The sequence below is a fragment of the Bos taurus genome, chromosome 11 (assembly GCF_002263795.3).
Source record: "Bos taurus isolate L1 Dominette 01449 registration number 42190680 breed Hereford chromosome 11, ARS-UCD2.0, whole genome shotgun sequence".
NCBI classification, from domain to species: Eukaryota; Metazoa; Chordata; class Mammalia; order Artiodactyla; family Bovidae; genus Bos; species Bos taurus.
Window position 1 is genome coordinate 80,897,715 of NC_037338.1, and position 27,134 is coordinate 80,924,848.

At 37.9% G+C, this 27,134-nt stretch overlaps 1 protein-coding gene across 1 annotated transcript in view; it reads left to right on the top strand.

Annotated features, from left to right (window-relative positions):
* The window catches only part of SMC6 (structural maintenance of chromosomes 6), a 75,067-nt gene that overhangs the window by 45,831 nt on the left and 2,102 nt on the right, over window positions 1-27,134 (top strand). The window contains exons 18-26 of the mRNA XM_002691475.6: window positions 2,711-2,846; window positions 3,885-3,965; window positions 5,055-5,225; window positions 12,668-12,805; window positions 13,811-13,956; window positions 14,214-14,339; window positions 21,372-21,477; window positions 23,036-23,188; window positions 26,541-26,638. Of these exons, the coding sequence (XP_002691521.2) occupies window positions 2,711-2,846; window positions 3,885-3,965; window positions 5,055-5,225; window positions 12,668-12,805; window positions 13,811-13,956; window positions 14,214-14,339; window positions 21,372-21,477; window positions 23,036-23,188; window positions 26,541-26,638 (1,155 nt within the window). The remainder of the gene's footprint in view (window positions 1-2,710; window positions 2,847-3,884; window positions 3,966-5,054; window positions 5,226-12,667; window positions 12,806-13,810; window positions 13,957-14,213; window positions 14,340-21,371; window positions 21,478-23,035; window positions 23,189-26,540; window positions 26,639-27,134) is intronic.

The window sequence follows — 27,134 nt, forward strand, 5'->3', positions numbered from 1 at the left end:
TTGTGGTCTATGGGCTTAGTTGCTCCACAACAGGTTGGATCTTCCCAGATCGGGGGATCAAATCCATGTCTCCTGCATTGGCAGGTGGACTCTACCACTGAGCCATCAGGGAAGCCCCTGAACTTTGTTGTTTTTTTATTTTTTTAAACTGTTTTTCACATTAATGAACTTTATTGATTGAAAATACAATGTTATTATGATACTTTGTGTCATCTGTTTTGACCTGAACAAGTATAGTAGTTGTCTGATATTTGGAAGTTTAAAAACAATTCACTGGTGTTTTTCAAATACAGAAAAATATAAATTGGAAAACAAAAGTAACTCATAATCTCATTTCCCGACAGTCCCTATTGACATTTTAAAAATAATTAAAAGTAATATATGCACATGGTGAGAAAATTCAAACAGTCCAGAAATGTATGCATTGAAAAGTGAAGCCCTTTGCCCCCATCTCTCTTTCAAAAGTAAGGTAATACTTTAACAGTTTCTTACATATATTTCCGGAATGGTTTATATACTTGTACTTTCTTATATTTATTTCCAGAACAGTTTGAAATTGAGATATAATTCAAGTGTACAATTGAGAGATTTTTGTGCAGCCATAACTATTATCTCAGTCCAAGCATTTTGGTCACACCAGAAGGAAAACTCCTGCCCATGAGCAGTTGTTCCCTCATTCCTCCCCACCCTCAGCCTCTGGCAACCACTACTCTATTTTTGGATTTGTCTTTATGGATTCGTTTACTCTGGATACTTCATATAAATGCAGTTATATAAAATGCATCCATTTGTGTCCAGCTTCTTCCACTTAGCATAATGTTTCAAAGTTCACACATTTTTGCTGTGTATAAGTATGCATATGGTTTCTATGTCTTGCTTTTTGTCTCTCAATATTATATCTTGGGCAGGGCTTCCCTGGTGGCTCAGTGGTAAAGAATCTGCCTGCAATGCAGGAGACACGGGTTTGATCCCTAAGTTAGGAAGATCCCCTGGAGTCGGAAATCGCAACCCACTCCAGTATTCTTTCCTGGGAAATCCCATTGACAGAGGAGCCTGGTGAGCTACAGTCCATGGGGTCGCAAAAGAGTCAAATGTGACTTAGCGACTAAACAGCAACAATTAAATCTTGGAGATTGTTCCATATCAGCACAGGTAAAGCTGCCCTGTAATAGATGCTTGACCAGTTCCTTTTGATGGACAGAGACATTGTCTGCAGTTTTCTCTTACTATAGCAGCGCTGCAGTGAGAACATGTGTGTCTTGGCATACTTTTGAAAGGATGTGCATAGCTTAAATTCTAAATAGTAAAAATGCTGAGTCAAAGGATATGTGGATTTTAAAATAATTTAATAGTCATTGTTAGTGTTTTATTAACATAAAATTTATGGGCCAATTTAAAATATTTAATAACATTAAATAATTACATTATTTTTAGTACTTAATAATGTTAAATGAGCCTTAGTATTTGTTAAAAGAAATAATTTAATATTTAAAATTTTTTGATTTACATAAATTGATCACTTAATAGCAGTTACCAAATGACTACAGAATAATTGATTTCCCTAATGCCCTCTCATACTATGAAGATATGAAGAATGCTTCTCTGTGCCCCATCAACTCAGCACTAGCAGATTCCCGTTGATGAAAGATTTCCCTGAAAAAGATTTTGTGTCTGGCCCTGTTTTTACCAGAAATATAAAAGTACTCTCCTCTTTCTCTCATTTGCTCTTTTGTTTATCATTCATTCAACATTTACTGATTGTTTTTTTAATTTTGAAAGTTCCGCCAGGTAGCATGGCTATAATAATAGTACATCAGATTTAAAATGCCCTGTTATTCCGTATACAAGTAAAAAATAAAAATATTGCTAGTTGAACCATGGACTGAAAGATGATTTTAGAATTCAGAGATGTTAAACTGTGGGAAAATATGCTTTTAGTGAAATCTGGCATACACTTTTTATCAGAGAAAAGCTCTTCTTAACTGCACAGGTGGTTCTCTTCCACCAGGCACACGATTTTGGAACAGGTACTTGGGTCAGTGAGGCAGGGAAAAAGATCACTTCTGAAGGCAGATGCCTCTGCTGGTGTGGAGACCCTTCTGGCTTCGGTATCTGCTGACCTTATCCTCCACCTCTTTCGTTGTCCTCCTCACTTCCCCTTTCTCTCCCCACACATTCGTAGTGTTTATTCACCACCACAAATGCAGGAGTCTGTTTCTCGCTTCATGTATTTCTTTTTATCTTCTCCTCCAGTTGCTGCAGCTGGGGAAAACTTCAGAGAACACACATCAGTTGTCTCTTCTCCCAGACTTGCTCTTATGTTCCCATAGTGGTGTGGACATGCAGTGCGGTATCCCATTCACATTTCAATATTATTGTTTATTTCCTGACGCTTGGGCTTTTTGTTTAATTTCTTCTTGCCTTAATTCTTTTTCTACCTCTGCTTATCACTGTGCATAGTACCTTTCACAGGTAGATCATAAGTACTTATGAATGAAATAAGTAAAATTTAATTCCAGTTTAAAAGATGTTTTTTGAAATCTCCATGTTTCCATGTTATGAATTACTTGTTAGGAATAGAGAACTGGTTTAACTGCATAAGGTTTGGCAAAACTCTGTTACAAATAAGGCTTTCTTTGTAAAGATCTAAATATTTATAATATTCAGAAGTAGATTTAAAGTATTTTTTTACCCTCTCTTTTCTATTAAGTGACTTGGAGGATGAAGTTGAAAATAAGAAAGCCCAGATATTAAATCTTCAGCAACATCTGTCTACCCTTCAAAAGGATATTAAATGCAATGAAGAACTTCTCAGAAGGTACCAACTGCATTACAAAGAGTTAAAGGTAAGAAAACATCATTTTGTTTTCTCAGCTTAATCATTTGCAAGTTATTTTTAAGGTCTTACCATGCATTGAGTATTGGAGAAGGAAATGGCAATGTACTCCAGTGTTCTTGCCTAGAGAATCCCAGGGATGGCGGAGCCTGGTGGGCTGCCATCTATAGGGTCTCACAGAGTCAGACACGACTGAAGTGACTTAGCAGCATGCATTGAGTTAGATGAGTAGTTCTCAGATTTTTTGGCCTCAAGCCCCTTTACAGTCTTAAAAGAGCCCTCATCTGTGTGGGTTTTATCAGTATTCCTATTATTAAAAATTAATGCAAAATTTAAGAATATTTATTAACTAATTTAAAAATAATAAGTACATTATGTGTTAACATAAATAACGTTTTTATGGCAAATAGCTAGTTTCCAAAGCCAGAAAGATTTAGTAAAAAGATTGACATTTTTTATATTTTTCTATATCTCTGATATCTGGCGTAATAAAATTCACCTAACCTATCATATCAGCTTCTATAATCAGTCTGTTAGTGTATTGCACATTATAGTTATAAACCTCCTGAACACTTAGAAGAACTCGATAGTAAAAGTGATCTAAAAAAAAAATAATGCCTTAATGTTTTTATGAAAACAGTTTTTACCTAATGGACCCTCTGAATGAGTCTCTGAGACTCCCAGGAGATACTGGGATTGGACTTTAAGAACCACTGGGATAATCATTCTAGCACTTTAGACTGGATGTTTCAAGAAAACACTGTCTCTGTGGATGCAACACTGTCATACTGTCTTCATTTTAAATGCTAAATGAAATACTTCTATCTGCTTTGTATGAGAGTTGATTAGCAATAATGGTGATTGATACAGACTTTATATATAATTTTCTTTAGTTCTTTTAGTACTAATGTGTCTTTAACTGTGGAATCCTTCTGTAATATAAACCAGACTAGAATTTTGTTGATTAATACATCCTTTCCAGGGTTTTTGTTTCTATTTTTCATTTATTTTTATGTTACTAAAATCTAAATACCTTTTTTTTCAAAAGATGAAAATAAGGAAAAGTATTTCTGAAATTCGGGAACTTGAGAATATAGAAGAACACCAGTCTGTAGATATTGCAACCTTGGTAAGATTCTTTTCCTCAACTTAAATGTAATGTAAAAGATAAAACTATTACTTAGGTTAAGAGAATCTAGTCTCAAGATTTTTAAAAATAACCTTTTTGAGGCTACTTTTTATGATTGCTATCTCCATTTACAAATAAGTTAGAAACTTCCTGGTGTATGACCTTCAAGTTCCTTAATATTTTGTACATATAACTTCCATGTATTGTAATTGGTTTTGTCTTCTTCTACATGTAATAAATCTTTGTCAGAGCTTGTTTATCTAAACAGTAACTGTTCAAACTACCTAGCATAGTATTTTTCATAATTAATCAGTACCAGTATTAGTGATATCATTTAGTCAGTTGTAGTTGGTCTCTTTGAACTGTTTTCCTTTTTCCAAGTTTAATGGTTTTTATTCACCACATATTTGTTCTCTTAGGCATCTTTTTATGACATTCAGCTTAACTCCCCAAGTTGCAATAAGTTGTGAATTAAATAGATTGCAGAGTCTTGTTAAAATGAATCAGTATTCACCTGGTTCATTCAGAGTAAATCAGTATTTACTCTGTACCAGGCATCATGTTAAATGCTGAAGGACACAACAGTAAACAAAACAGATCAAGTCACTGCACTGATGGAGCTTTACTTCAATAAGAACTTGTCTCCAATTTGTATTAGTAATTTGGTTTTCCCCTTAGTGTTTTTCTGCTTTAATTCCTATTGTTGATAGACTCAATTTCTTAAAGTTGTATGTCTTATTTATTTTTGTTCAGTCTGCATCTGATACATTGTCTGGCATAAGGTATATATTTATATATACTATATTTTGAAAGAAAAAGTGAGAATAAAAGTTATCCCCTTTGATTATGACCTCAAGCACAATAAAATAGTTTGTCTTCTAAATGTAATCCTTTTCTATTTTTTAACCTATAGTCTTCTACCTTCTAATTTACCAGTAAGGGTATGAAAATATCGTAATGTTCTTTGTATTTGTCTTTAATCTGATTTGTTTGTAGCCTATAGTTTCTCCTTTTCCAGAATTATATTATTTTCCTGTTGGATAACTTAAGTATTTGAATTAATTCTATATGCTCTGTAAATGTTGCCAGGAAGATGAAGCTCAAGAAAATAAAATCAAGATGAAAATGGTTGAGAAAAATATGGAACAACAAAAAGAAAATATGGAACATCTTAAAAGCCTGAAAGTAGAAGCAGAAAACAAGTATGATGAAATTAAACAGAAAATTAATCAGCTCTCAGAGCTAGCAGATCCACTTAAGGTATATATTGTTATTCTGATATATATATATGTATGTATTTATTGATTTATTTTTCAGTTATATCTGCAGTATACCTGCTAGAAGGGCTTTCCTGGTAACTCAGCTGGTAAAGAATCTGCCGGCAGTGTGGGAGACCTGGGTTCAGTCCCTAGATTGGGAAGATCCCCTGGAGAAGGGAAAGGCTACCTACTCCAGTATTCTGGCCTGGAGAATTCCATTGACTGCATAGTCTGTGGGGTTGCAAGGGGTGGCAAAGAGTTGGACACAACTGAGCGGCTTTGACTTTCACACCTGCTAGATAATATTCTAACAGAATTTATGACTAAATGTAAATAAAGCTGTATAAAACTGGGATGTACACCAACTTTTCATCATTAGATCAATCAGAATTAAATAATCTCCTCACACCTTTACAGAAAATAAATTGCCAAATTTCTCCCCCCCACCCCCTGAGAAGGTTACAGCTTTTGTTAGCTTTTTATTTTGTGGGATATTTTCTTCTTTTAGGTCAGAGACAGGGATATTTATCTGTCTGTTCTGTCTCTGTGCTTATCTGTTCTCTTGTCCTACCTCTTCTCAATAACTCTAGGGTTCAGTTCAGTTCAGTTGCTCAGTTGTATCCGACTCTGTGACGCATGTCCATCGAGTCAGTGATGCCATCCAACCATTATCCTCTGTTGTCCCCTTCTCCTCCTGCCTTCAGTCTTTCTCAGAATCTGGGTCTTTTCCAATGAATGAGTTCTTTGTGTCAGGTGGCCAAAGTACTGGAGTTTCAGCTTCAGCATCAGTCCTTCCAATGAATATTCAGGACTGATTTCCTTTAGGGTGGACTGGTTGGATCTCCTTGCAGTCCCAGGGGCTCTCAAGAGTCTTCTCCAACACCACAGTTCAAAGGCATCGATTCTTTGGCACTCATCTTTGTAGTTCAACTCTCACATCCATACATGACTACTGGAAAAGCCATAGTTTTGACTAGATGGACCTTTGTTGGTAAAGTAATGTCTCTGCTTTTTAATATGTTGTCTAGGTTGGTCATAACTTTGCTTCCAAGGAGCAAGTGTCTTTTAATTTCATGGCTGCAGTCGCCATCTGCAGTGATTTTGGAGCCCCCCAAAATAAAGTCCGTCACTGTTTCCATTGTTTCCCCATCTATTGTCTATGAAGTGATGGGGCCGGATGCCATGATCTTAGTTTTCTGAATGTTGGATTTTAAGCCAACTTTTCACTCTCGTCTTTCACTTTCATCAAGAGTCTCTTTAGTTCTTCACTTTCTGCCATAAGGGTGGTATCATCTGCATATCTGAGGTTATTGATATTTCTCTCAGCAATCTTGATTCCAGCTTGTGCTTCATCCAGCCCAGCATTTCTCATGATGTACTCTGCATATAAGTTAAATAAGCAGGGCAACAATATGCAGCCTTGACATACTCCTTTTCCTATTGGAACCAGTCTGTTGTTCCATGTCCAGTTCTAACTGTTGCTTCTTGACCTGCATACAGATTTCTCAGGAGGCAGGTCAGATGGTCTGGTATTCCCATCTCTTAAAGAATTTCCCATAGTTTATTGTGATCCACACAGTCAAAGGCTTTGGCATAGTCATTAAAGCAGAAGTAGATGTAGAATTAGATGTTTTTCTGGAACTGTCTTGCTTTTTCTATGATCCAACAAATGTTGGCAATTTTATCTCTGTCAAAGAGTTTAATCTTTGAACTCTAAGATTAGTTGATATAAAAGCCAGCTTGAAATACCTACTTACTAACATATCTGCATTATATTCCAGCCAGAATTCAATTGGCTTTTTTTGTTTGAAGACACATGCTTTTTGAAACCAAATTAGGGAAATAAAGTTTATTATCAGCAGCTTATTATCATTCTAATTGAACAGCTCAATTATTCTCAAAACTTAAGATTTTATTTATAAGACACAGAAGAATCAGTAGTATGTCTTAAGAGGGAAGAGGTATGTTGATGATATAACCCCTTTTTTGCAGGAAAAGTACTTCTTTGACTCAAAATGTATTTAAATATTTTAAAAGTTTAAAAGAACTTGCACACATATGTACTTTACTATAATTGTCTCCACTGACAGAAAATGTAATTTATTAAAGAGAGTTAGAGGAGAAGCTGAATAGAAACAATTTTTCCCTATTTGTGGTGACCTCTATATTATTGCTGTCCATAGAGTTGTGATTTCTGGCTACCTTGGTAATACATGTTGGTTTTGTATTTTTCTACTTGAGCTAAGAATTTTAAAAAATTTTAATGTTGTGAGAAAGGAAAACATACTAAGGATACTATTGAAAAAGACAAATAAAAAGTAGTTACTACAGGAAATTTGAATCAAAAAGTCCAAGATAAATAAAGAAGACAGAATTAATTTTTAAAAGAAAATAGAATAAGAGGAAATAAAATAAGTATGAAAATTGTCAAGAATGGGAGAGACCAAATTCAAAATTCAGGGATTAGAGAAGTGAAATTAAAACAAAGATGAGATCAAAGAAAATTTTAAATGATGAAGGATTGATTAAAATCAAAATGATAATTTATGCTAAAGTAATATAGAAAAAGAAATAATTAGCACCCGAATTATCCCATGAACTGTAGCCCGCCAGGCTCCTCTGTCCAAAGAATTTTCCAGGCAAGATTACTGGAGTGGGTTGCCATTTCCTTCTCTAGGGGATCATCCCCACCCAGGGATCAAACCCATGTCTCCTATTCTGGCAGGCAGATTCTTTACCACTGCGCCACCTGGGAAGCACTGTATTATCCCAGATAAGTTAAGCTGTGTTCTGTTCTTTTAGGGACCTGTGCTATGCTAAGTCACTTCAGTCGTGTCCGACTCTGTGCGACCCCATAGATGGCAGCCCACCAGGCTCCCCCGTCCCTGGGATTCTCCAGGCAAGAACACTGGAGTGGGCTGCCATTTCCTTCTCCAATGCATGAAAGTGAAAAGTGAAAGTGAAGTCGCTCAGTCGTGTCCAACTCTTAGCAACCCCATGGATTGCAGCCTAACAAGACTCCTCTGTCCGTGGGATTTTCCAAGCAAGAGTACTGGAGTGGGGTGCCATTGCCTTCTCCGTTAGGGACCTGTAGGCTAAAGCAACTCCTAGAATTGGAAGTCCAGAGATAAGTTCAGTAGCAAAATATACATGCAGAATGCAGTAAGAATTATTGATCTTAGCTCTTTGCCTTGGTTGCCAATAAGTGAACCCTTCAGTAAACCTGCACACAGTCGTCTAGTAGCCAAGAGGGTTTTTCTTTATAGTGTCGCATCCTACTAGCCATCAATAACAGGACCAAGAAGAGTTGGCTAACAAAGGAGTTAATTCCTCAGAAGCTGTCATGACGTATTAGCAGCTTCTAGATAGAATCTGTTTTCTGTTAGGACATTTGTTCATTTTGTGTCAGAGGAGTGGCAAGAGGTAGAACATGCTGTTCAAGTATGTAGTCATTGAAATCTTGGCATAGGGGGTATTTTTCTCACTTTAAACAGTTTATTTTGATCTGTCAGTTCAGTCGCTCAGTCATGTCTGACTCTGCGACCCCATGAATCGCAGCACGCCAGGCCTCCCTGTCCATCACCAACTCCCGGAGTTCACTCAAACTCATGTCCATCAAGTCGGTGATGCCATCCAGCCATCTCATCCTCTGTTGTCCCCTTCTCCTCCTGCCCCCAATCCCTCCCAGCATCAGAGTCTTTTCCAATGAGTCAACTCTTCGCATGAGGTGGCCAAAGTACTGGAGTTTCAGCTTCAGCATCATTCCTTCCGGAGAACACCCAGGACTGATCTCCTTTAGAATGGACTGATTGGATCTCCTTGCAGTCCAAGGGTCTTCTGCAACACCACAGTTCAAAGGCATCAGTTCTTCGGCACTCAGCTTTCTTCATAGTCCAACTCTCACATCCGTACATGACCACTGGAAAAACCATAGCCTTGACTAGACGGACCTTTGTTGACAAAGTAATGTCTCTGCTTTTCAATATGCTATCTATGTTGGTCATAACTTTCCTTCCCAGGAGTAAGTGTCTTTTAATTTCATGGCTGCAATCACCATCTACAGTGATTTTGGAGCCCAAAAAAATAAAGTCTGACACTGCTTCCACTGTTTCCCCATCTACTTCCCATGAAGTGATGGGACCAGATGCCATGACCTTAGTTTTCTCAGTGTTGAGCTTTAAGCCAACCTTTTCACTCTCCAAACTCCGCCATCCCCCGAGGGGCCGGGGTGGCGCACGGCGTGGCGCGCTATGATCACTGCTGCTGCGTCCGTCGGGAGGGAGCTACCTGGCGGTCGTCGTGTGGGCTGTGGCCGTGTGCGGTGGTTTTTTTGTTTTGTTTTGTTTTTTTATTTATACTGCAAGCTTAATGCTTTAGTTACATATTGAATTTTTTGTACAGGGAGCAGGATCTGCATTAAGAATCATGGTCTGCATTATTAGAGTAGGAGAGGTTCTCTGTTTCTGATAGAGACAATGAGTGTTTATTTCTATTGAGACTGACTGCTTTTGAAAATTTCAAGATCTGATGATTTATAGCTTTCTAAAACTTCATAATTGATGTAATTATAGGAAGCAAGTGGCTATAATACATACTATAGTTATTTATCCAATGTTGTCAGCTAACTAAAATTTGTTATTTAGACGTCAAAGAGAATAAAATTTTTCAATGATTCTGTCCCTTCTAGCATCTCAGCCTACTTTTTTTTTAAAGGCTGATCTTTCTTAAAGGTTAGAAGCTCTACAGACATAGGGCTATATCAGAATTTAGTTCTAGATCTAACCCATCCTAGCCCTCACCCCAAAACAGGGTAAGTGTCACTTAAGTGAATTTAATATCTTTAGGTCTCTGTTTTACCATCACCAAAATGAAATGAAAGGAAATATTCTCTTGGTTCCTTTTTTAAAGTTTTACATTTATTGGTACCCAGGATGTAATTTTATTAAATATTTGAGGACTATAATATATATGAAACAAGTTGCCAGTCCAGGCTTGCCGCACGATACTGGATGCTTGGAGCTAGTGCACTGGGACGACCCAGAGGGATGGTACGGGGAGGGAGGAGGGTTCAGGATGGGGAACGCGTATATACCTGTGTCGGATTCATGTTGATATATGGCAAAACCAATGTAATATTGTAAAGTTAAAAAAAAAGCCACAGTAATAGAAAGAACCTTAAATTCTTTGCATTCTGTTTTATAAGTCAAGTTTTTCCCTTTCTAAAGTTACTCAGAGAAAATTAACCAACACGATCCATCCTAATATAACTGACCCCTTTGGCTCCATAAAGCTGATTTGATCCCCTAAAGCAAACATGGACGTATTTTGAAAGTTTCTACAAAAAATAATTAGAAAATTTAGTGTTGGCAACCGTTCTGTTTCATAAGCCATTCCAATTTCCAGCTGTAGTATCTCCTACTACAAAAATTGTACCCATTTTCTTTTATTTTCTTCAAAATAAAGGAGCAGCTTATCTTTATCCTCCATATAATAATGTTTTTATTTTTAATAGACCTGTGTTATAAAAACTTTATATCATTAAGTGTCTACCTTGGGTGGTAGTTATTTTTAGCAGTGTGAATAACTTGCAGAAAATTGTATTCTTAGGTCAGGAAGTAGCCTGTTTCTGCTCTTTTATATGAGGTGTAAATAACTGGGAATTTTTAGATACATCACGTGTTCTTTTTCTTTTCGGGATATCCGTAAATCTTCTGTCTTCCTTGATGCTGTTGTTTTGGTTTGTGTTTGTTTCTTTTTCTTTATAACTATGATTCCTGAAGGTAAACATCATCATCATAGTATATATGTCCAGTGTTGGTGGCTCAGTTGTGTCCGACTCTTTGTGACCCCATGGAGTATATATAGCCCAACCAGGTTCCTCTGTCCATGGAATTCTCTAGGCAAGAATACTAGACTAGGCTCAAAAAATAGACAAACTCAGCAAAATTTAATTTGGTGGTTCTTAAATCAAGAGCAAAAAAGCCTTTTGATGAAAGTGAAAGTGGAGAGTGAAAAAGTTGGCTTAAAGCTCAACATTCAGAAAACAAAGATCATGGCATCCGGTCCCATCACTTCATGGCAAATAGATGGGGAAACAGTAGAAACAGTGTCAGACTTTATTTTTTGGGGCTCCAAAATCACTGCAGATGGTGACTGCAGCCATGAAATTAAAAGACGCTTACTCCTTGGAATGAAAGTTATGACCAACCGAGATAGCATACTGAAAAGCAGAGACATTACTTTGCCAATAAAGGTCCGTCTAGTCAAGGCTATGGTTTCTCGGGTGGTCATGTATGGATGTGAGAGTTGGACTGTGAAGAAGGCTGAGCGCCAAAGAATTGATGCTTTTGAGCTGTGGTGTTGGAGAAGACTCTTGAGAGTCCCTTGAACTGCAAGGAGATCCAGTCAGTCCATTCTAAAGGAGATCAGTCCTGGGTGTTCTTTGGAAGGAATGATGCTGAAGCTGAAACTCCAGTACTTTGGCCACCTCATGCGAAGAGTTGACTCATTGGAAAAGACTCTGATGCTGGGAGGGATTGGGGGCAAGAGGAGAAGGGGACAACAGAGGATGAGATGGCTGGATGGCATCACTGACTTGATGGACGTGAGTCTGAGTGAACTCCGGGAGTTGGTGATGGACAGGGAGGCCTGGCGTGTTGCGATTCATGAGGTCACAAAGAGTCGGACACGACTGAGCGACTGAACTGAACTGAACTGAAATCAAGAGCCATTTTAAAAATTGAGATGTAGGGATTCTCAGCCTACTAAAATAAAATCTCCAGAGGTGGGGTTTGGAAATCTATGTTTTTTTAAAACATCCAAATTGATGATAAAGAAGGCAGTCTATATATCAGTATTTAAGAAAGCTGCCATAATTTATGGCTTTGTACATATATCATCTCTAAATGCCAGTAAAATCTTTTCACCAGTCTCTACCTCCTTTAAAGAAATTTATATGTTGTATATACTCTTAATAGAAGACAGATTCCTATAACAAGGGAGAATTCCAATAATAGAAGAAAATGTGTTTTGGGCATCATTCATGTATAAAATTATCAGGCAAAATAATCAAAATGTGTACTTGACATTCAGTCTATTAATTTAATTATACATGAACACCACAGAATCACATATACGAAGTAATACATTTAACATTTAGAAATACTGCTTTGTTTCCATTTACATTTCATGAATTAGTTTTTTTAACCTTTCTCATGTGTCTTCAGCATTGGCATCTTTATTGTGGTTAGAGCTATGTTTTGAGTAATAAGAATAGTTGAGTGATGCATTTTTCCAATGGTCACAGAAGGATATGAACTCTTAACACTGGCCTCTTCAAGCAGCATAATCCTGTCCACTTTATTACTTGTCAGTTTATACCTAAGCTGATAATTTTTTAAAGCAATCTTTTCCTTATAGATTATTTTGGTTTTATTTAAACAGGATGAATTAAACCTTGCTGATTCTGAAGTGGATAACCAAAAGCGAGGGAAACGGCATTATGAAGACAAGCAGAAAGAACACTTGGATACTTTAAATAAAAAGAAACGAGAACTAGATATGAAAGAAAAAGAGCTAGAGGTTATCCATGATTTTTTAAAACCTTTTATTTACAACCTTAGTCATGATTATTAAAGTGCGTTTTCCTTAATGTCATATTTCCAAACAGAGACAAGTTGTCTGATGGATATCTGTTTTCTTTGGAGTAATAGCTGTTTCAGTGAATCAACAGAGGGAAAGACTTAGGGACTCTCAAAATGTGGGGACTTCATAGACCAACACGAAGAGTACTTTAGGCAGGACTGCCATAGCCCCTTATTGTGCCTCCAGGTGATTTGGAAAATGGCACTCCCTGCTCTGAAATAGTTCCTTACATGCCTAACTTGGCAAGTGCATAGCAGCTTTATGTCAGAAAAATACTCCCTGCCTCTGAGTTAACTCAGGAGTGAGTTGGGCTACAGTCCAGCTCCTCCTTACTAATAACCCTGGTTGACAGTGGAAAGCGGAAGCCCTATTTTTAGAGGAAAGTAAGTTGAAGGCAACCATGGTTTAACCTAAAAGAAGTGGATTCCAGCTTTGTTTTTACATGTCTTAGGAAAATGGTTTCAACTCTGAAACCCATTGCCTGATTTGTTTGACTTAATATACGAATGTCATGAATGGAAATGCTATGTGTGCAAGTGCTTTGGGTTTTTAATATTTTACAAACAGAAGGGTCTTTATGTTTTCAGTACCATTTGGTATTTAGAATCCCTCTTAAAAGTCACAGAAAGCTATGTCTGACCTCAGCATCTGGGGTGCCAGACCTTCATAACATCTACTTGAAATTTGTTTTACTAGAAGGTTATGGAGCTCCTCTAAATTGTTAAAGTTGTGTACACTAATGCAATTTTCTTTTGAAAATTTATGATGACTCTGAACTGTATTCTCAGTATAAAGCTTAGAAAAATAACATTGATATTAAGTGTAATTAAAATACATTTCTTAAATATAAGTTCAGAATTTTACTTTGCATATTTTGGTACAAAGAGTACAGTGAATTGTTGTTATCAAAGACGTTTTAAAGTTAAATGTCTGTTATCTTAGGAGAAAATGTCACAAGCAAGACAAATCTGTCCAGAGCGGATAGAAGTGAAAAAATCTGCCTCAATTCTAGACAAAGAAATTAATAGATTAAGACAGAAGATACAGGCAGAACATGCTAGTTATGGAGATCGAGAGGAAATAATGAAGTAAGTGCTTGCTTTTCTACTTTACCATATTATCCATATATATTAGTAAGACAAAAGATATTTATATAAAACCTTAAGTTTGGGTAAAGTGTTTCTATGGCACATGGTTACAGCTTAACTAGTCTTTCATACATGTAATATTAACAATAAATAACTTTTTTCTTTGGAATTATTATAGAACTTATTAAGTGTATTTGAGATTTTATGTTTCATTGAATGACATTTATTTGCTTAATATTTTTTTTTTCATAAAATAGGCAATATCAAGAGGCAAGAGAAAGCTATCTTGATTTGGATAGCAAAGTAAAGACTTTAAAAAGGTTTATTAAATTACTGGAAGAAATAATGATCCATAGATATAAAACATATCAACAATTTAGAAGGTAAGTGCATTAAAAAATATTACCACACACTATGCATTCTTTGTTTTCAATTCTCCCTGTAAACAATAAAATGAGAACTTTCATGATTCAATTAGAAAAGATGTAGTAGTGCTTAGGACCCTATAATTTAATGAGAATTCTAGATTTCAAGGGACTTTTATAAATGAGCTTTTTAAACTTAAACTCCATTAGATGTACCTTACTGGATAACTTATAGATGGCTTTCAGTCTCTGCTTAAATGGGTCATTTGGAAGCTTCTTGGCTCTGAAACAGACTATTTCAGTCTTAGACAATGCATGTTCTAATGAGAGATAATTTTTTATGGGCTTTTTATGGGCCCTGTTGAGGCAGGTTCTCAGTTGATCGCCCTAATCTAGAACCATGTAGCTCCTTGGGTACAGAATCTCTGTTTTGTTCATAGATATATCCCCAGTGCCTACTGTGGTGCCTGAAATGTAGTAGAAACGTGATGTATATTGTTTGAATAAATGAGTACAAGGTCAGAGACACTGGATCTCATTAGTATACCCAGAAATGTGCAGATTGTCAGGGATCAATCAACTAAAATCACAAGCAACAGAAATAAACCAGAGGACAGTTGATAGGTAGGCTTGGCTCTTGATATACTTGAATCCTAGGCAGCCCTAGTGTTTCCACCTAAGCTATTTTTCCTATGGCATCCCCTCAGTAGCATGTTTTTTAACTCTGTTTATACCAAGAACTATTGGAGAAGGAAGTAGCAACCCAGTCCTGTACTCTTGCCTGGAAAATTCCATGGACTTGGGATGCTGGTGGGCTGCAGTCCATGGGGTTGTGAAGAGTAGGAAGCAACTGAGCGTGCATCCCCATACCAAGAACTATGGTCTTAAGACTAGAATTTTTTTAATTTTTATAAATTTTAAGTTTCACTACTATCAGTTCAGTTCAGTCGCTCAGTTGTGTCTGACTCTCTGCGACACCATGAACCACAGCATGCCAGGCCTCCCTGTCCGTCACCAACTCCCAGAGTTTACCCAAACTCTTGTCCATTGAGTCGGTGATGCCATCCAATCATCTCATCCTCTGTCATCCCCTTCTCCTCCTGCCCTCAGTCTTTCCCAGCATCAGGGTCTTTTCAGATGAGTCAGTTCTTCGCATCAGGTGGCCAAAGTATTGAAGTTTCAGCTTCCAACATCAGTCCTTCCAATGAAGATCAGATCACCCAGGACTGATCTGCTTTAGGATGGACTGGTTGGATCTCCTTGCAGTCCAAGGGACTCTCAAGAGTCTTCTCCAACACCACAGTTCAAAAGTATCAATTCTTCGGCACTCAGCTTTCTTTATCATCTAACTCTCACATCCATACATGACCACTGGAAAAACCGTAGCCTTGACTAGACGGACCTTTTTTGGCAAAGTAACGTCTCTGCTTTTGAATATGCTGTCTAGGCTGGTCATGACGTTCCTTCCAAGGAGTAAGCGTCTTTTATTTCATGGCTGCAGTCACCATCTGCAGTGAGGGGAAATTCAAATAAAGCCATAATGGGAAATAGGCTTTGCTTGTTTGGCCATATTCCTTAACTAAACAATAGGTTAGTTTTTGAAATGTGTGTTTCAGTTTTATATGCATGTTATTAGAACTTAAAGACTTTCTTATTTTTATTCTTTTGAGGCAGCTTTTAAGTCTTGTTAGGTAGGACCAGAGCAGTCTTCGGTCAAGGACAAATTTTTTTATTACCAGTGAAGCTGTGCTTTTCTGAGTCCTCTGTTGATGCACTGTGAGTTTACTCCACTCGTACCTGTGGGAATGTGAACTGTTCCTGGCTCTGAGTGACCTCAGGGGTTGTTTCTGCTGCTTTGGGGTGTTTCTCTTGCCAGCCTCGGGCAGTATTCCCACACTGCCACTGATAAGGTTACTTAACCTGGGGATCTCCCAGCCCCTCTGTGGTTCTCTAGAGCTCTCTCAGTGCAGCTCTCTCTTCCCCACACTCTGCTTGTTGAACCGGAGGGCCTGGGCCCCCCCAGATTCCTAAACGGGGCTTCTGGGTGCCACCTGGGTTTTCACTGCCCTTTTACTCTTGTTATTGTTCAGTCACTATCATGTCGAACTCTTTGCAACCCCATGGACTGCAGCATACCAGACTTCACTGTCCATCACCATCTTCCAGAGCTTGCTCAAACTCATGTCCATCCAGTCGGTGATGCCATCCAGCCCTCTCATCCTCTGTTGTCCCCTTCTCCTCCCACCTTCAATCGTTCCCAGCATCAGGGTCTGTCTTTTCTAATGAATGAGTTCTTCACATCAGGTGCCCAAAGTATTGGAGCTTCAACTTCAGCCTCAGTGCTTCCAATGAATATTCAGGACTGATTTCCTTTAGGATTGATTGGTTTGATCTCCTTGCTGTCAATGAGACTCTCAAGAGTCTTCTCTAACACCACAGTTCAAAAGCATTAGTTCTTTGGCGCTCAGCCTTCATAGTCCAACTCTCACATCCATCCATGACTGCTGGAAAACCATAGCTTTGACTATACGGACTTTTGTCGGCAAAGTGATGTCTCTGCTTTTTGATATGCTGTCTAAGTTTGTCATAGCCTTTTTTCCAAGAAGCAAGCATCTTTTAATCTCATGGCCTTTTACTCTTAATGTGAAAGTAATTTGTGGCATCCCTAAAGTATTTTCTGTTAAAGTATTGATCTTATAATTTATTATCTTGATATGTTTCTTCACCCCTGACAAGTTTTACATTGTTTACCTAATCTTGAGAGGACAATAGAGATGGTTAAATTTTTTAAATTGTTTATCTCTTTACACTGGAGAACCTTGTCACTTTCATGAGGACAGTGTTTTAGATATCCCATAAGTGGACACAGTTGAAAAATGCATATCAGTATTTCAGAAGGAAAGTTAACAGAAAATTCTGAATACCAGCTAGCAATAGTTATTGTGGCAACAAAGGAAAAACTGAAACTATCAGTATTTTCAAATGTGGAAATGTAATGCAGTTTAGGAAGGGCTGTGGATGTGACTGGTGATAGAAGCAAGGTCTGATGCTGTAAAGAGCAATATAGCATAGGAACCTGGAATGTCAGGTCCATGAATCAAGGCAAATTGGAAGTGGTCAAACAAGAGATGGCAAGAGTGAATGTAGACATTCTAGGAATCAGCAAACTAAAATGGACTGGAATGGGTGAATTTAACTCAGATGACCATTATATCTACTACTGCGGGCAGGAATCCCTCAGAAGAAATGGACTAGTCATCATGGTCAACACAAGAGTCCAAAATACAGTACTTGGATGCAATCTCAAAAACGACAGAATGATCTCTGTTCGTTTCCAAGGCAAACCATTCAATATCGCAGTAATCCAAGTCTGTGCCCCAACCAGTAATGCTGAAGAAGCTGAAGTTGAACGGTTCTATGAAGACCTATAAGACCTTTTAGAACTAACACCCAAAAAAGATGTCCTTTTCATTATAGGGGACTGGAATGTAAAAGTAGGAAGTCAAGAAACACCTGGAGTAACAAGCAAATTTGGCCTTGGAATACGGAATGAAGCAGGGCAAAGACTAATAGAGTTTTGCCAAGAAAATGCACTGGTCATAGCAAACACCCTCTTCCAACAACACAAGAGAAGACTCTATACGTGGACATCACCAGATGGTCAACACCAAAATCAGACTGATTATATTCTTTGCAGCCAAAGATGGAGAAGCTCTATATAGTCAACAAAAACCAGACCGGGAGCTGACTGTGGCTCAGATCATGAACTCCTTATTACCAAATTCAGACTGAAATTGAAGAAAGTAGGGAAAACCACTAGACCATTCAGGTATGACCTAAATCAAATACCTTATGATTATACAGTGGAAGTGAGAAATAGATTTAAGGGCCTAGATCTGATAGATAGAGTGCCTGATGAACTATGGAATGAGATTCGTGACATTGTACAGGAGACAGGGATCAAGACCATCTCCATGGAAAAGAAATGCAAAAAAGCAAAATGGCTGTCTGGGGAGGCCTTACAGATAGCTGTGAAAAGAAGAGAAGCGAAAAGCAAAGGAGAAAAGGAAAGATATAAGCATCTGAATGCAGAGTTCCAAAGAATAGCAAGAAGAGATAAGAAAGCCTTCCTCAGTGATCAGTGCAAAGAAATAGAGGAAAACAACAGAATGGGAAAGACTAGAGATCTCTTCAAGAAAATTAGAGATACCAAGGGAACATTTCATGCAAAGATGGGCTCGATAAAGGACAGAAATGGTATGGATCTAACAGAAGCAGAAGATATTAAGAGGTGGCAAGAATACACAGAAGAACTGTACAAAAAAGATCTTCATTCCCAGGTAATCACGATGGTGTGATCACTGACCTAGAGCCAGACATCCTGGAATGTGAAGTCAAGTGGGCCTTAGAAATCATCACTACGAACAAAGCTAGTGGAGGTGATGGAATTCCAGTGGAGCTATTTCAAATCCTGAAAGATAATGCTGTGAAAGTGCTGCACTCAATATGCCAGCAAGTTTGGAAAATTCAGCAGTGGCTACAGGACTGGAAAAGGTCAGTTTCATTCCAGTCCCAAAGAAAGACTATGCCAAAGAATGCTCAAACTACTGCACAATTGCACTCATCTCACACGCGAGTAAAGTAATGCTCAAAATTCTCCAAGCCAGGCTTCAGCAATATGTGAACCGTGAACTTCCTGATGTTCAAGCTGGATTTAGAAAAGGCAGAAGAACTAGAGATCAAATTGCCAACATCTGCTGGATCATGGAAAAAGCAAGAGAGTTCCAGAAAAACATCTATTTCTGCTTTATTGACTATGCCAAAGCCTTTGACTGTGTGGATCACAATAAACTGTGGAAAATTTTGAAAGAGATGGGAATACCAGACCACCTGACCTGCCTCTTGAGAAATCTGTATGCAGGTCAGGAAGCAACAGTTAGAACTGGACATGGAACAACAGACTGGTTCCAAATAGGAAAAGGAGTACGTCAAGGCTATATACTGTCACCCTGCTTATTTAACTTCTATGCAGAGTACATCATGAGAAACGAAGTGGAAGAAGCACAAGCTGGAATTAAGATTGCTAGGAGAAATATCAATAACCTCAGATATGCAGATGACACCACCCTTATGGCATAAAGTGAAGAGGAACTCAAAAGCCTCTTGATGAAAGTGAAAGTGGAGAGTGAAAAAGTTGGCTTAAAGCTCAACATTCAGAAAACAAAGATCATGGCATCCGGTCCCATCACTTCATGGCAAATAGATGGGGAAACAGTGTCAGACTTTATTTTTTGGGGGCTCCAAAATCACTGCAGATGGTGACTGCAGCCATGAAATTAAAAGACGCTTACTCCTTGGAAGGAAAGTTATGACTAACCTAGATAGCATATTCAAAAGCAGAGACATTACTTTGCCAGCAAAGGTCCGTCTAGTCAAGGCTGTGGTTTTTCCTGTGGTCATGTATGGATGTGAGAGTTGGACTGTGAAGAAGGCTGAGCGCCAAAGAATTGATGCTTTTGAACTGTAGTGTTGGAGAAGACTGTTGAGAGTCCCTTGGACTGCAAGGAGATCCAACCAGTCCATTCTGAAGGAGATCAGCCCTGGGATTTCTTTGGAGGGAATGATGCCGAAGCTGAAACTCCAGTACCTTGGCCACCTCATGCGAAGAGTTGACTCATTGGAAAAGACTCTGATGCTGGGAGGGATTGGGGGCAGGAGGAGAAGGGGATGACAGAGGATGAGATGGCTGGATGGCATCACTGTCTCGATGGACATGAGTCTCAGTGAACTCCGGGAGTTGGTGATGGACAGGGAGGCCTGGCGTGCTGCGGTTCATGAAGTTGCAAAGAGTTGGACACAACTGAGCGACTGAACTGAAACTAGGAAGGGAATTGGGAGGGAAAAGAATAAAATACAGTTTTTCTAAAGAAAGGAGTCTTAAGTTCTTTAGGAACAAAGACTTTAGGAAAAATAGCCAGTTGCCTATCACCCAGATTTTATTTTCTAATTAACACTCCCCACCAAAAGGAATCAAGGCTCCATGGAGAAGTGGTTAATAATATGGAGCTGAGCAGGGAAGGTATAGATGCCAGAAATGTAAGGAAGTGCTCCCCAAAATGTAGAGTCATGATGAAAGGACATAGGCATCTTGAAAGAGGCTCCCACTGGCAAACTGTGGGACAATTTGAGGACCACAATAAACAAGAACAGTAATAGATGGTGGGGTTCCTTGGTGGCTGTATGGTAAAGAATCCACCTGCCAGTGCAGGAGACTCAAGTTCGATCCCTGGGTTAGGAAGATCCCCCAGAGAAAGAAATGGCAACCCACTCCAGTATTCTTGCCTGGAAAGTCCCATGAACAGAGGAGCCTGGCAGGCTACAGTCCACGTGGTCACAAAAAGTTGGACACAACTTAGCAACAACAAATGAATGATAACCCAGTGAATAAAATAGCAATCTGACTGCATCCTTATAAAAAGAATGTAAATAAATAAATGAGGAAGAAGGGAAAGGTCTCCCTGACAGCAGGATGCCATCTGATAAATAAATGGAGTTTGTATTGTGTGAGGCAGTGTGTAAGGTACTGCAGATACATGACTGAGAGATTGCCCTCGCCATTTTTGCTACTATAAAGTTAGGAGGAGACAAGCTAATGAATAGGCCATTTACCACTATCTTAACACTGCTAAAGTTTAATCCTCTCAAGGGCATGATTTATGTCTTCTGTGTTAGGGTGATATTTTGTATAAATTAGTTGATTGATACATTCATATGGACTGCCTGTAATACAATGGATTTTATTCTATGTGGGACATTTTTATTCATCTTATAGATGTTTTGTTTATTATAAAATGAATTGATAAAAATATGGAGACATAAATATAAAGACAAGGACAAAATCACCTAAAATTTTACCTATTTAAACGGGCACAGTGTTAACACCCTGGCGTATTTTCATCTGGTCTTACATGCTGGTTTAAAGCTCATGCTGAATCTACAGTTCTCTAAAACTTTGTAAACTTTTTAATGTGCCCAATGTCTTTTTTTAAGGTGTTTGACTTTACGATGTAAATTGTACTTTGACAACTTACTATCTCAGCGGGCGTATTGTGGAAAAATGAATTTTGACCACAAGAATGAAACTCTTACTATATCAGTAAGTATCTTAACTCTTTCCATGTTAGTCATTAGGAGGATAACCTGCTTCATTTCTTTTTCTGGGCGGAGGGCTTCATTTCTTTTGATGATAAGTTGATCTGTTGTCATAGGAAACAAAAGAACTTATTTTTAAGTTAAAGATAGTTTTTACCAAAGTGTTGAAAATTAAATTAATTCTACTGACTAAAGCTGCTGTTGTAGCTCTTTCCCTTCCCCCCTGCGGACAACCAGATTATTTTCTTATGGTGATAATTAAGGACTTTTGTTTTCAGTGGTAAATGTTTACCATCTTTTCTCACTCCACTGGCTCCTTTTTAAAATTCATACAGCGTGTTAAATTTTGTGGGAGATTATAGAAAATTTGTAATTATTTTCAAAAGCAGTTTAACCACTAGATGTCACTAGAAATCAAGTAACAAAAGTAAAAACAACTATTTCTTGGCACTTAGAAATATTTGACAAAAAGAAACGACAATCTGGTTAACAGTAGCATCAAAAACAATAAAATACCTAGGAATAAATTAACCAAAGAAGTGAAAGCTCTATACAGTGAAAAGTATAAGACACTGACGAAAGAAATTGGCAGAGACACAAATAAATGGAAAGATAACCTTTATACGTGAATCAGAAGAGTTGATATTGTTAAAATGTCTCTACCATCCAAAGCTGTCTATAGATTCAGTGCGATCCCTATCTAAATTCCAAAGGCAGTGTTCACAAAGAGAAAAAAACAGTCATAAAACTTGAATGGAACCAGATAAGACAGTAGTTAAAGCAATCTGGAGAAGAAAGAACAGTCTGAAAGCATCACATTTCCTGATTTCAGGCTGTGTTGCAAATATGTAGTAACCAAAACAGTAACCAAAATAGACATACAGACCAGTGGAACTGAATTGTATGTTCTTGAATTGTATATTCTTGGCTTCTTTATCAAATATTAGTTTTCTGTATTTGCATGGGTTTATTTCAGGGCTCTCAAATTCTATTACATTGGTCTATTTGTCTATTTTTATGCCAGTACTTATACTGTATGTATATTTGAAAGTTGCTCAAACAGTAGATCTCAAAAATTCTCACCGCTGAAAGAAAAAAAAAAAAAGGCAACCGTGTGAGTTAATGGACATGTTCACCTTATTGTGGTGATAATCATTTTGCAATGTATATGTTTGTGTCATGTCCTATACCTCAAAGTTATGCAATGTTAAATGTTAGTTTTATCTCAATGAAACTAGGTGGAGGCAATAACGGTTTTCATTTCCCTAATATTAGTACTCTTATTAAGCTTTTACAATTTTGGTATGTTAGACCTGGTTAAGGGGAGAAAATGTTTTCAATTAGATTTCTCACAGTAAAACAGAAGCCGCTGTTATACAGCTTATATTTTTACTTAAAATATTTTAAATGGAATAGATGTCATTTCCAAGTCACTGACTGATTTTGTTGCTTATCTTCATTTTTACTATAAATTCATCCTTTTTAAAATGGTAGCCAACCACTTCTGTAAAGAAGTTAATCTGACTTTTTTCTGCATTTTGTCTTTTGTTACCTCCTTCAAGGTTCAGCCTGGAGAAGGAAACAAAGCCGCTTTCAATGACATGCGGGCCTTATCTGGCGGTGAACGTTCGTTTTCCACGGTTTGCTTCATTCTTTCTCTGTGGTCCATTGCTGAATCTCCTTTCAGATGCCTGGATGAGTTTGATGTCTACATGGTAGTGTTAACTTTTAAATTCTCGAGTTTTTCTCTTTTTTTGGTGGTGGTTTGAAATGTGTATTTTGAAAGGAAACTATTCGTTTGTTAGTTCTTCTCAACAGAAAAGATCCTGCTCTGTCAGTTCTGTCTGTGATGACTGGTAGGGAAGAGCTAAAGAATCCCTGTTCCTTCCCTTACTAACACACCACACTGCTTGGCCCCATCCTGGACTTGTGCTCTTTTCCCTCGTTTATTATGATAAGCAGTTCACCACCCTTGCTGTGACCTTCACACCACTGTTGTCTCCTTTCCTGTTCAGCCACACTTTTCAAAAGAACAACCTCTGTAATGTGAGGAGCAAGAACATTGGACTTTGAAGTTAAAAAACTTAACATTGAGGCCTGCCTCTGTCACCAGTTACCCAGGTGACTGTGGAGTCAGTATCTGTCCTCTTCAGGCCTCAGTTTCTTCATCTATAAAATAAGATCCCTAGCCTTTCCTCCCTCACAGGGTTAGAGTGAGGCTCCAGTGAGGTCTGCCTCACTGTGGTTCAGGCACATCGTAAGCCTCTCACTTCAGCTGTTCATCCTTCATTCACTAAACCCACTGCAATCTGAGTTTGGACTGCAGTACTGCAGCGAAACTTGTTTAGCAAGGATCATAAATGAACGTTAATTCTTTGAAGTATTTGTACCACAGACTGAGCCTCCATCTCTTGAGCTGTGTCTTCTTACGGGTTTCCACACTCCTCTTTGTTCTCAACGTGCCAGTCTGTCCCCACCACTCCAGCTCACGTGCCCTTAAATGTTTAAGGTCTTCTTTGTTTTTTACAGTGGTGTGAGTTTCCCTGGATATCATGTTCTGCCTACTCCCCCACCTGTCACACACACACACAGTCCACAGTCTGGTACCTACATTTGCTACTGTTGCTGCTAAGTCGCTTCAGTCGACTCTGTGCAACCCTATGGACAGCAGCCCTCCAGGCTCCTCTGTCCACAGGATTCTCCTACACTGGATTCCTACCAAATCTAAGCATCTCGTCTAACATCTCTCTTGCCCCCTGTGAGACCTCATCTAGTGAACAACCTACATCCCAAACTCAGCATGTCTGAGACTGAATTGGTTTTCCACTCAAAGCTTTTCTTTTCTTGAGTTCCTTTCTTTGATTATTCACAAATTGCCATTACCAACCCAACACCTGACTGCAACACCAGTGATTTATCTGTGATTCTTCTTTCCTTGTTACACATTAAGTCTGACCTCTGTCTCCTCTTCTATGATTTCTCCCTAGCCTCTGCTGCCTCTGTCACCTCTTCTGTCCTCAGCTCTTGCTCATTGTTTTGTTCCTTGTCCAGACTTCCAGACTTTAATCCTGTTCCTTCTCACTTTGTCCTCACCATCTTGCCAGGTTTCTGTTTCTAAAATAAATCTAATTGTGGTCACTCCCTTGTTTAAAAGTCTTTGGTTTAATTCTGTAGGGTGACTTTGAGACCCTTTATGGTACTGTATCCATCTACTTTTTCAGCTGGACTAAGCTGTTTGTGATTTTCCAAACACTGTGCCCTTCTTCCTTGTATGTCACACTCTGACTCATCTTTCAAGACTTGGTTTGGATGTCACCTTTATGTAGCTCCATACCGCCACCCTGCAGACAGGATTAGGGACTTCTCAGTTTCCTCAGCACCACTTTATATCAACTCATGCAATTGTATATTTTTATATTTTATAGTATATAATGTTCACCCACGTGGTGCTAGTGGTAGAGAATCTGCCTGGCAGTGCAGGAGACGCTAGCAACAGAGGTTTGATCTATGGGTTGGGAGCATCCCCTGGAGTAAGAAATGGCACTCCACTACAGTATTCTTGCCTGGAAAATTCCATGGGCAAAAGAGCCTAGTGGACTGTAGTCCATGGGATCACCAAAAAAAGAAGAGACAGAACTGAACACTACTACTATATAATATTCAATATATTATACACATTTTATTATTATGTATTATATTTATTTAGCTTTCATTTTGTTGCATTCTCCTATTTTCATGTCTGAATCACTCACCGAATTATTTTTTAAGTTATCAACCATGTCTTAATCATATTTCTACCTCTTAATGCCTAGTACATAATTAGGATTTTAGAAAATGCTTATTTGCAAATCAGAATTCATATTTGCAGACCACTTCAGTGGGTTTTTTCCTGTGCTCTCATTCCTGAAGATTAAGAAATTCCTTTGAGATTTGGATTCAAAGCTGATTCACAAATCATAGATGACGATTGCTCTTTCCATACAGTATTTTTGCCAAAATGCCATTATGCAGTCTTACCACGCATATTATTTTTCATATTTAATTCTGAATATTTCTTTCTCGTTCAGAGACTTAGAGGTTTTTAATCGGAATGACATTTTGCCTTGTTGAAATTATTCAGAAAAATGTACCCAAGTTTGGAGAACCAGTCTAAACGAAATGAATAAATATTTCTTGGTGCATTGGCAGCTTTGTTATTAAACGATAGACTTCCCTCCAGGCATTGTTTTGAAAGGACAGTATTCAGTTTGGGCAAGCCCTGGTTACTTTTGCACCTTAAGTTAGACTACAGATCTGCCAATGGAAGAATTTCTAGAAAAAGAGCCACTGAGCAGTATAGCCAGGATGCTGGGCCGTTGTCTGCCCTCCATAGTCCAGGTTCTAGACCACCATACTGTATGGCCACGTGTGGTTTCATTTGCTTGTGTTTTCATATTTGCGGAGTTTTCATGGAAGGGGAGAGATACTTCCATTTTTATCATTTTTTATTATTTAACTCAGAAGATGTAAATACAAAGTTTAATTCATTTAGTTTCACAACCTATTGTTATATAAACAGGCATTTTTTCCCTATACACTGATGTGCTGATTAACTTATTTTAATGATTCAGTTGAGAAGTTAGTCTATAAATTCGAACTTATTACTATTGTACAAATTGTAGAAGGTGATAAGAACAGAGTTTTTAAAACACCTTAATCATTGAGGGAAGATTTAAGAGATTTAATAAGTTTGAATCTGGTCACTTTTGATACCATTCTCCTAACTATTACTGTTGAAATTAGATTCACTTTGCAACAGCTAATTTTGACTATTTTCTGATTATTTTAATTGTTAACTGTATGGGAGGCAAGGAGCTATACTTAAAAATACTTAGACTATAGAAATTCCTGAAAGTTATTTTCCCTAATAATTTAGATACTGGGTTTCACAGTATGTAAGAGTTGCTTGACATTGTAGATAATGGATGATCCTTGGATAAAAATCCAAGGGTGTGTAAAATCCAAGGCTGCTTCCCCAAGAACATAATTGACACAGCAGCAGCTCTAACTTCTGTGTCTGTTCTCCAGGATATGGTTAACCGGAGGATTGCAATGGACATGATACTCAAGATGGCAGATTCCCAGCGCTTCAGACAGTTTATCCTGCTTACCCCTCAAAGCATGAGGTAACTTAAAATTTCTTCTATGAATACGTATATGTATATATATGTCAAGTATATAAAAGGAAGTAAGAAATCCTTTATATTCTTAATTTTTTAATGCAAATGCATAAGTGATCAATAAAAACAAACCCCTAAACTTATTCCAGAGATTGAAGGTAGTTTTTCCGTATTAGATATTTAAAATACTGTTTGTGTTAGCTTCCTTCCATAATAGAGGAGGTTTTATTTGAATGTGAATATTTACTTTTTAGTATTTCTGTCTTGAATCTGCTCTTCTGTGGTAATCAGGAACCAACTAATATAAAGTAATTTTAGTAACTTAGTTAGACGAAAGAAATAATTCATAGTCTCCCTCATCTTGAATCTTATTCTGGTGACTTACAAGTCTTTCTAAATAAAGAATACTACTTTGCTATCAATCAGCATTTATTAGGTACCTGCATGGTGTCAGGCTCTGTGTCACTTAAAGTTGATATTCTTTCTCTAAAATGGTCACTTG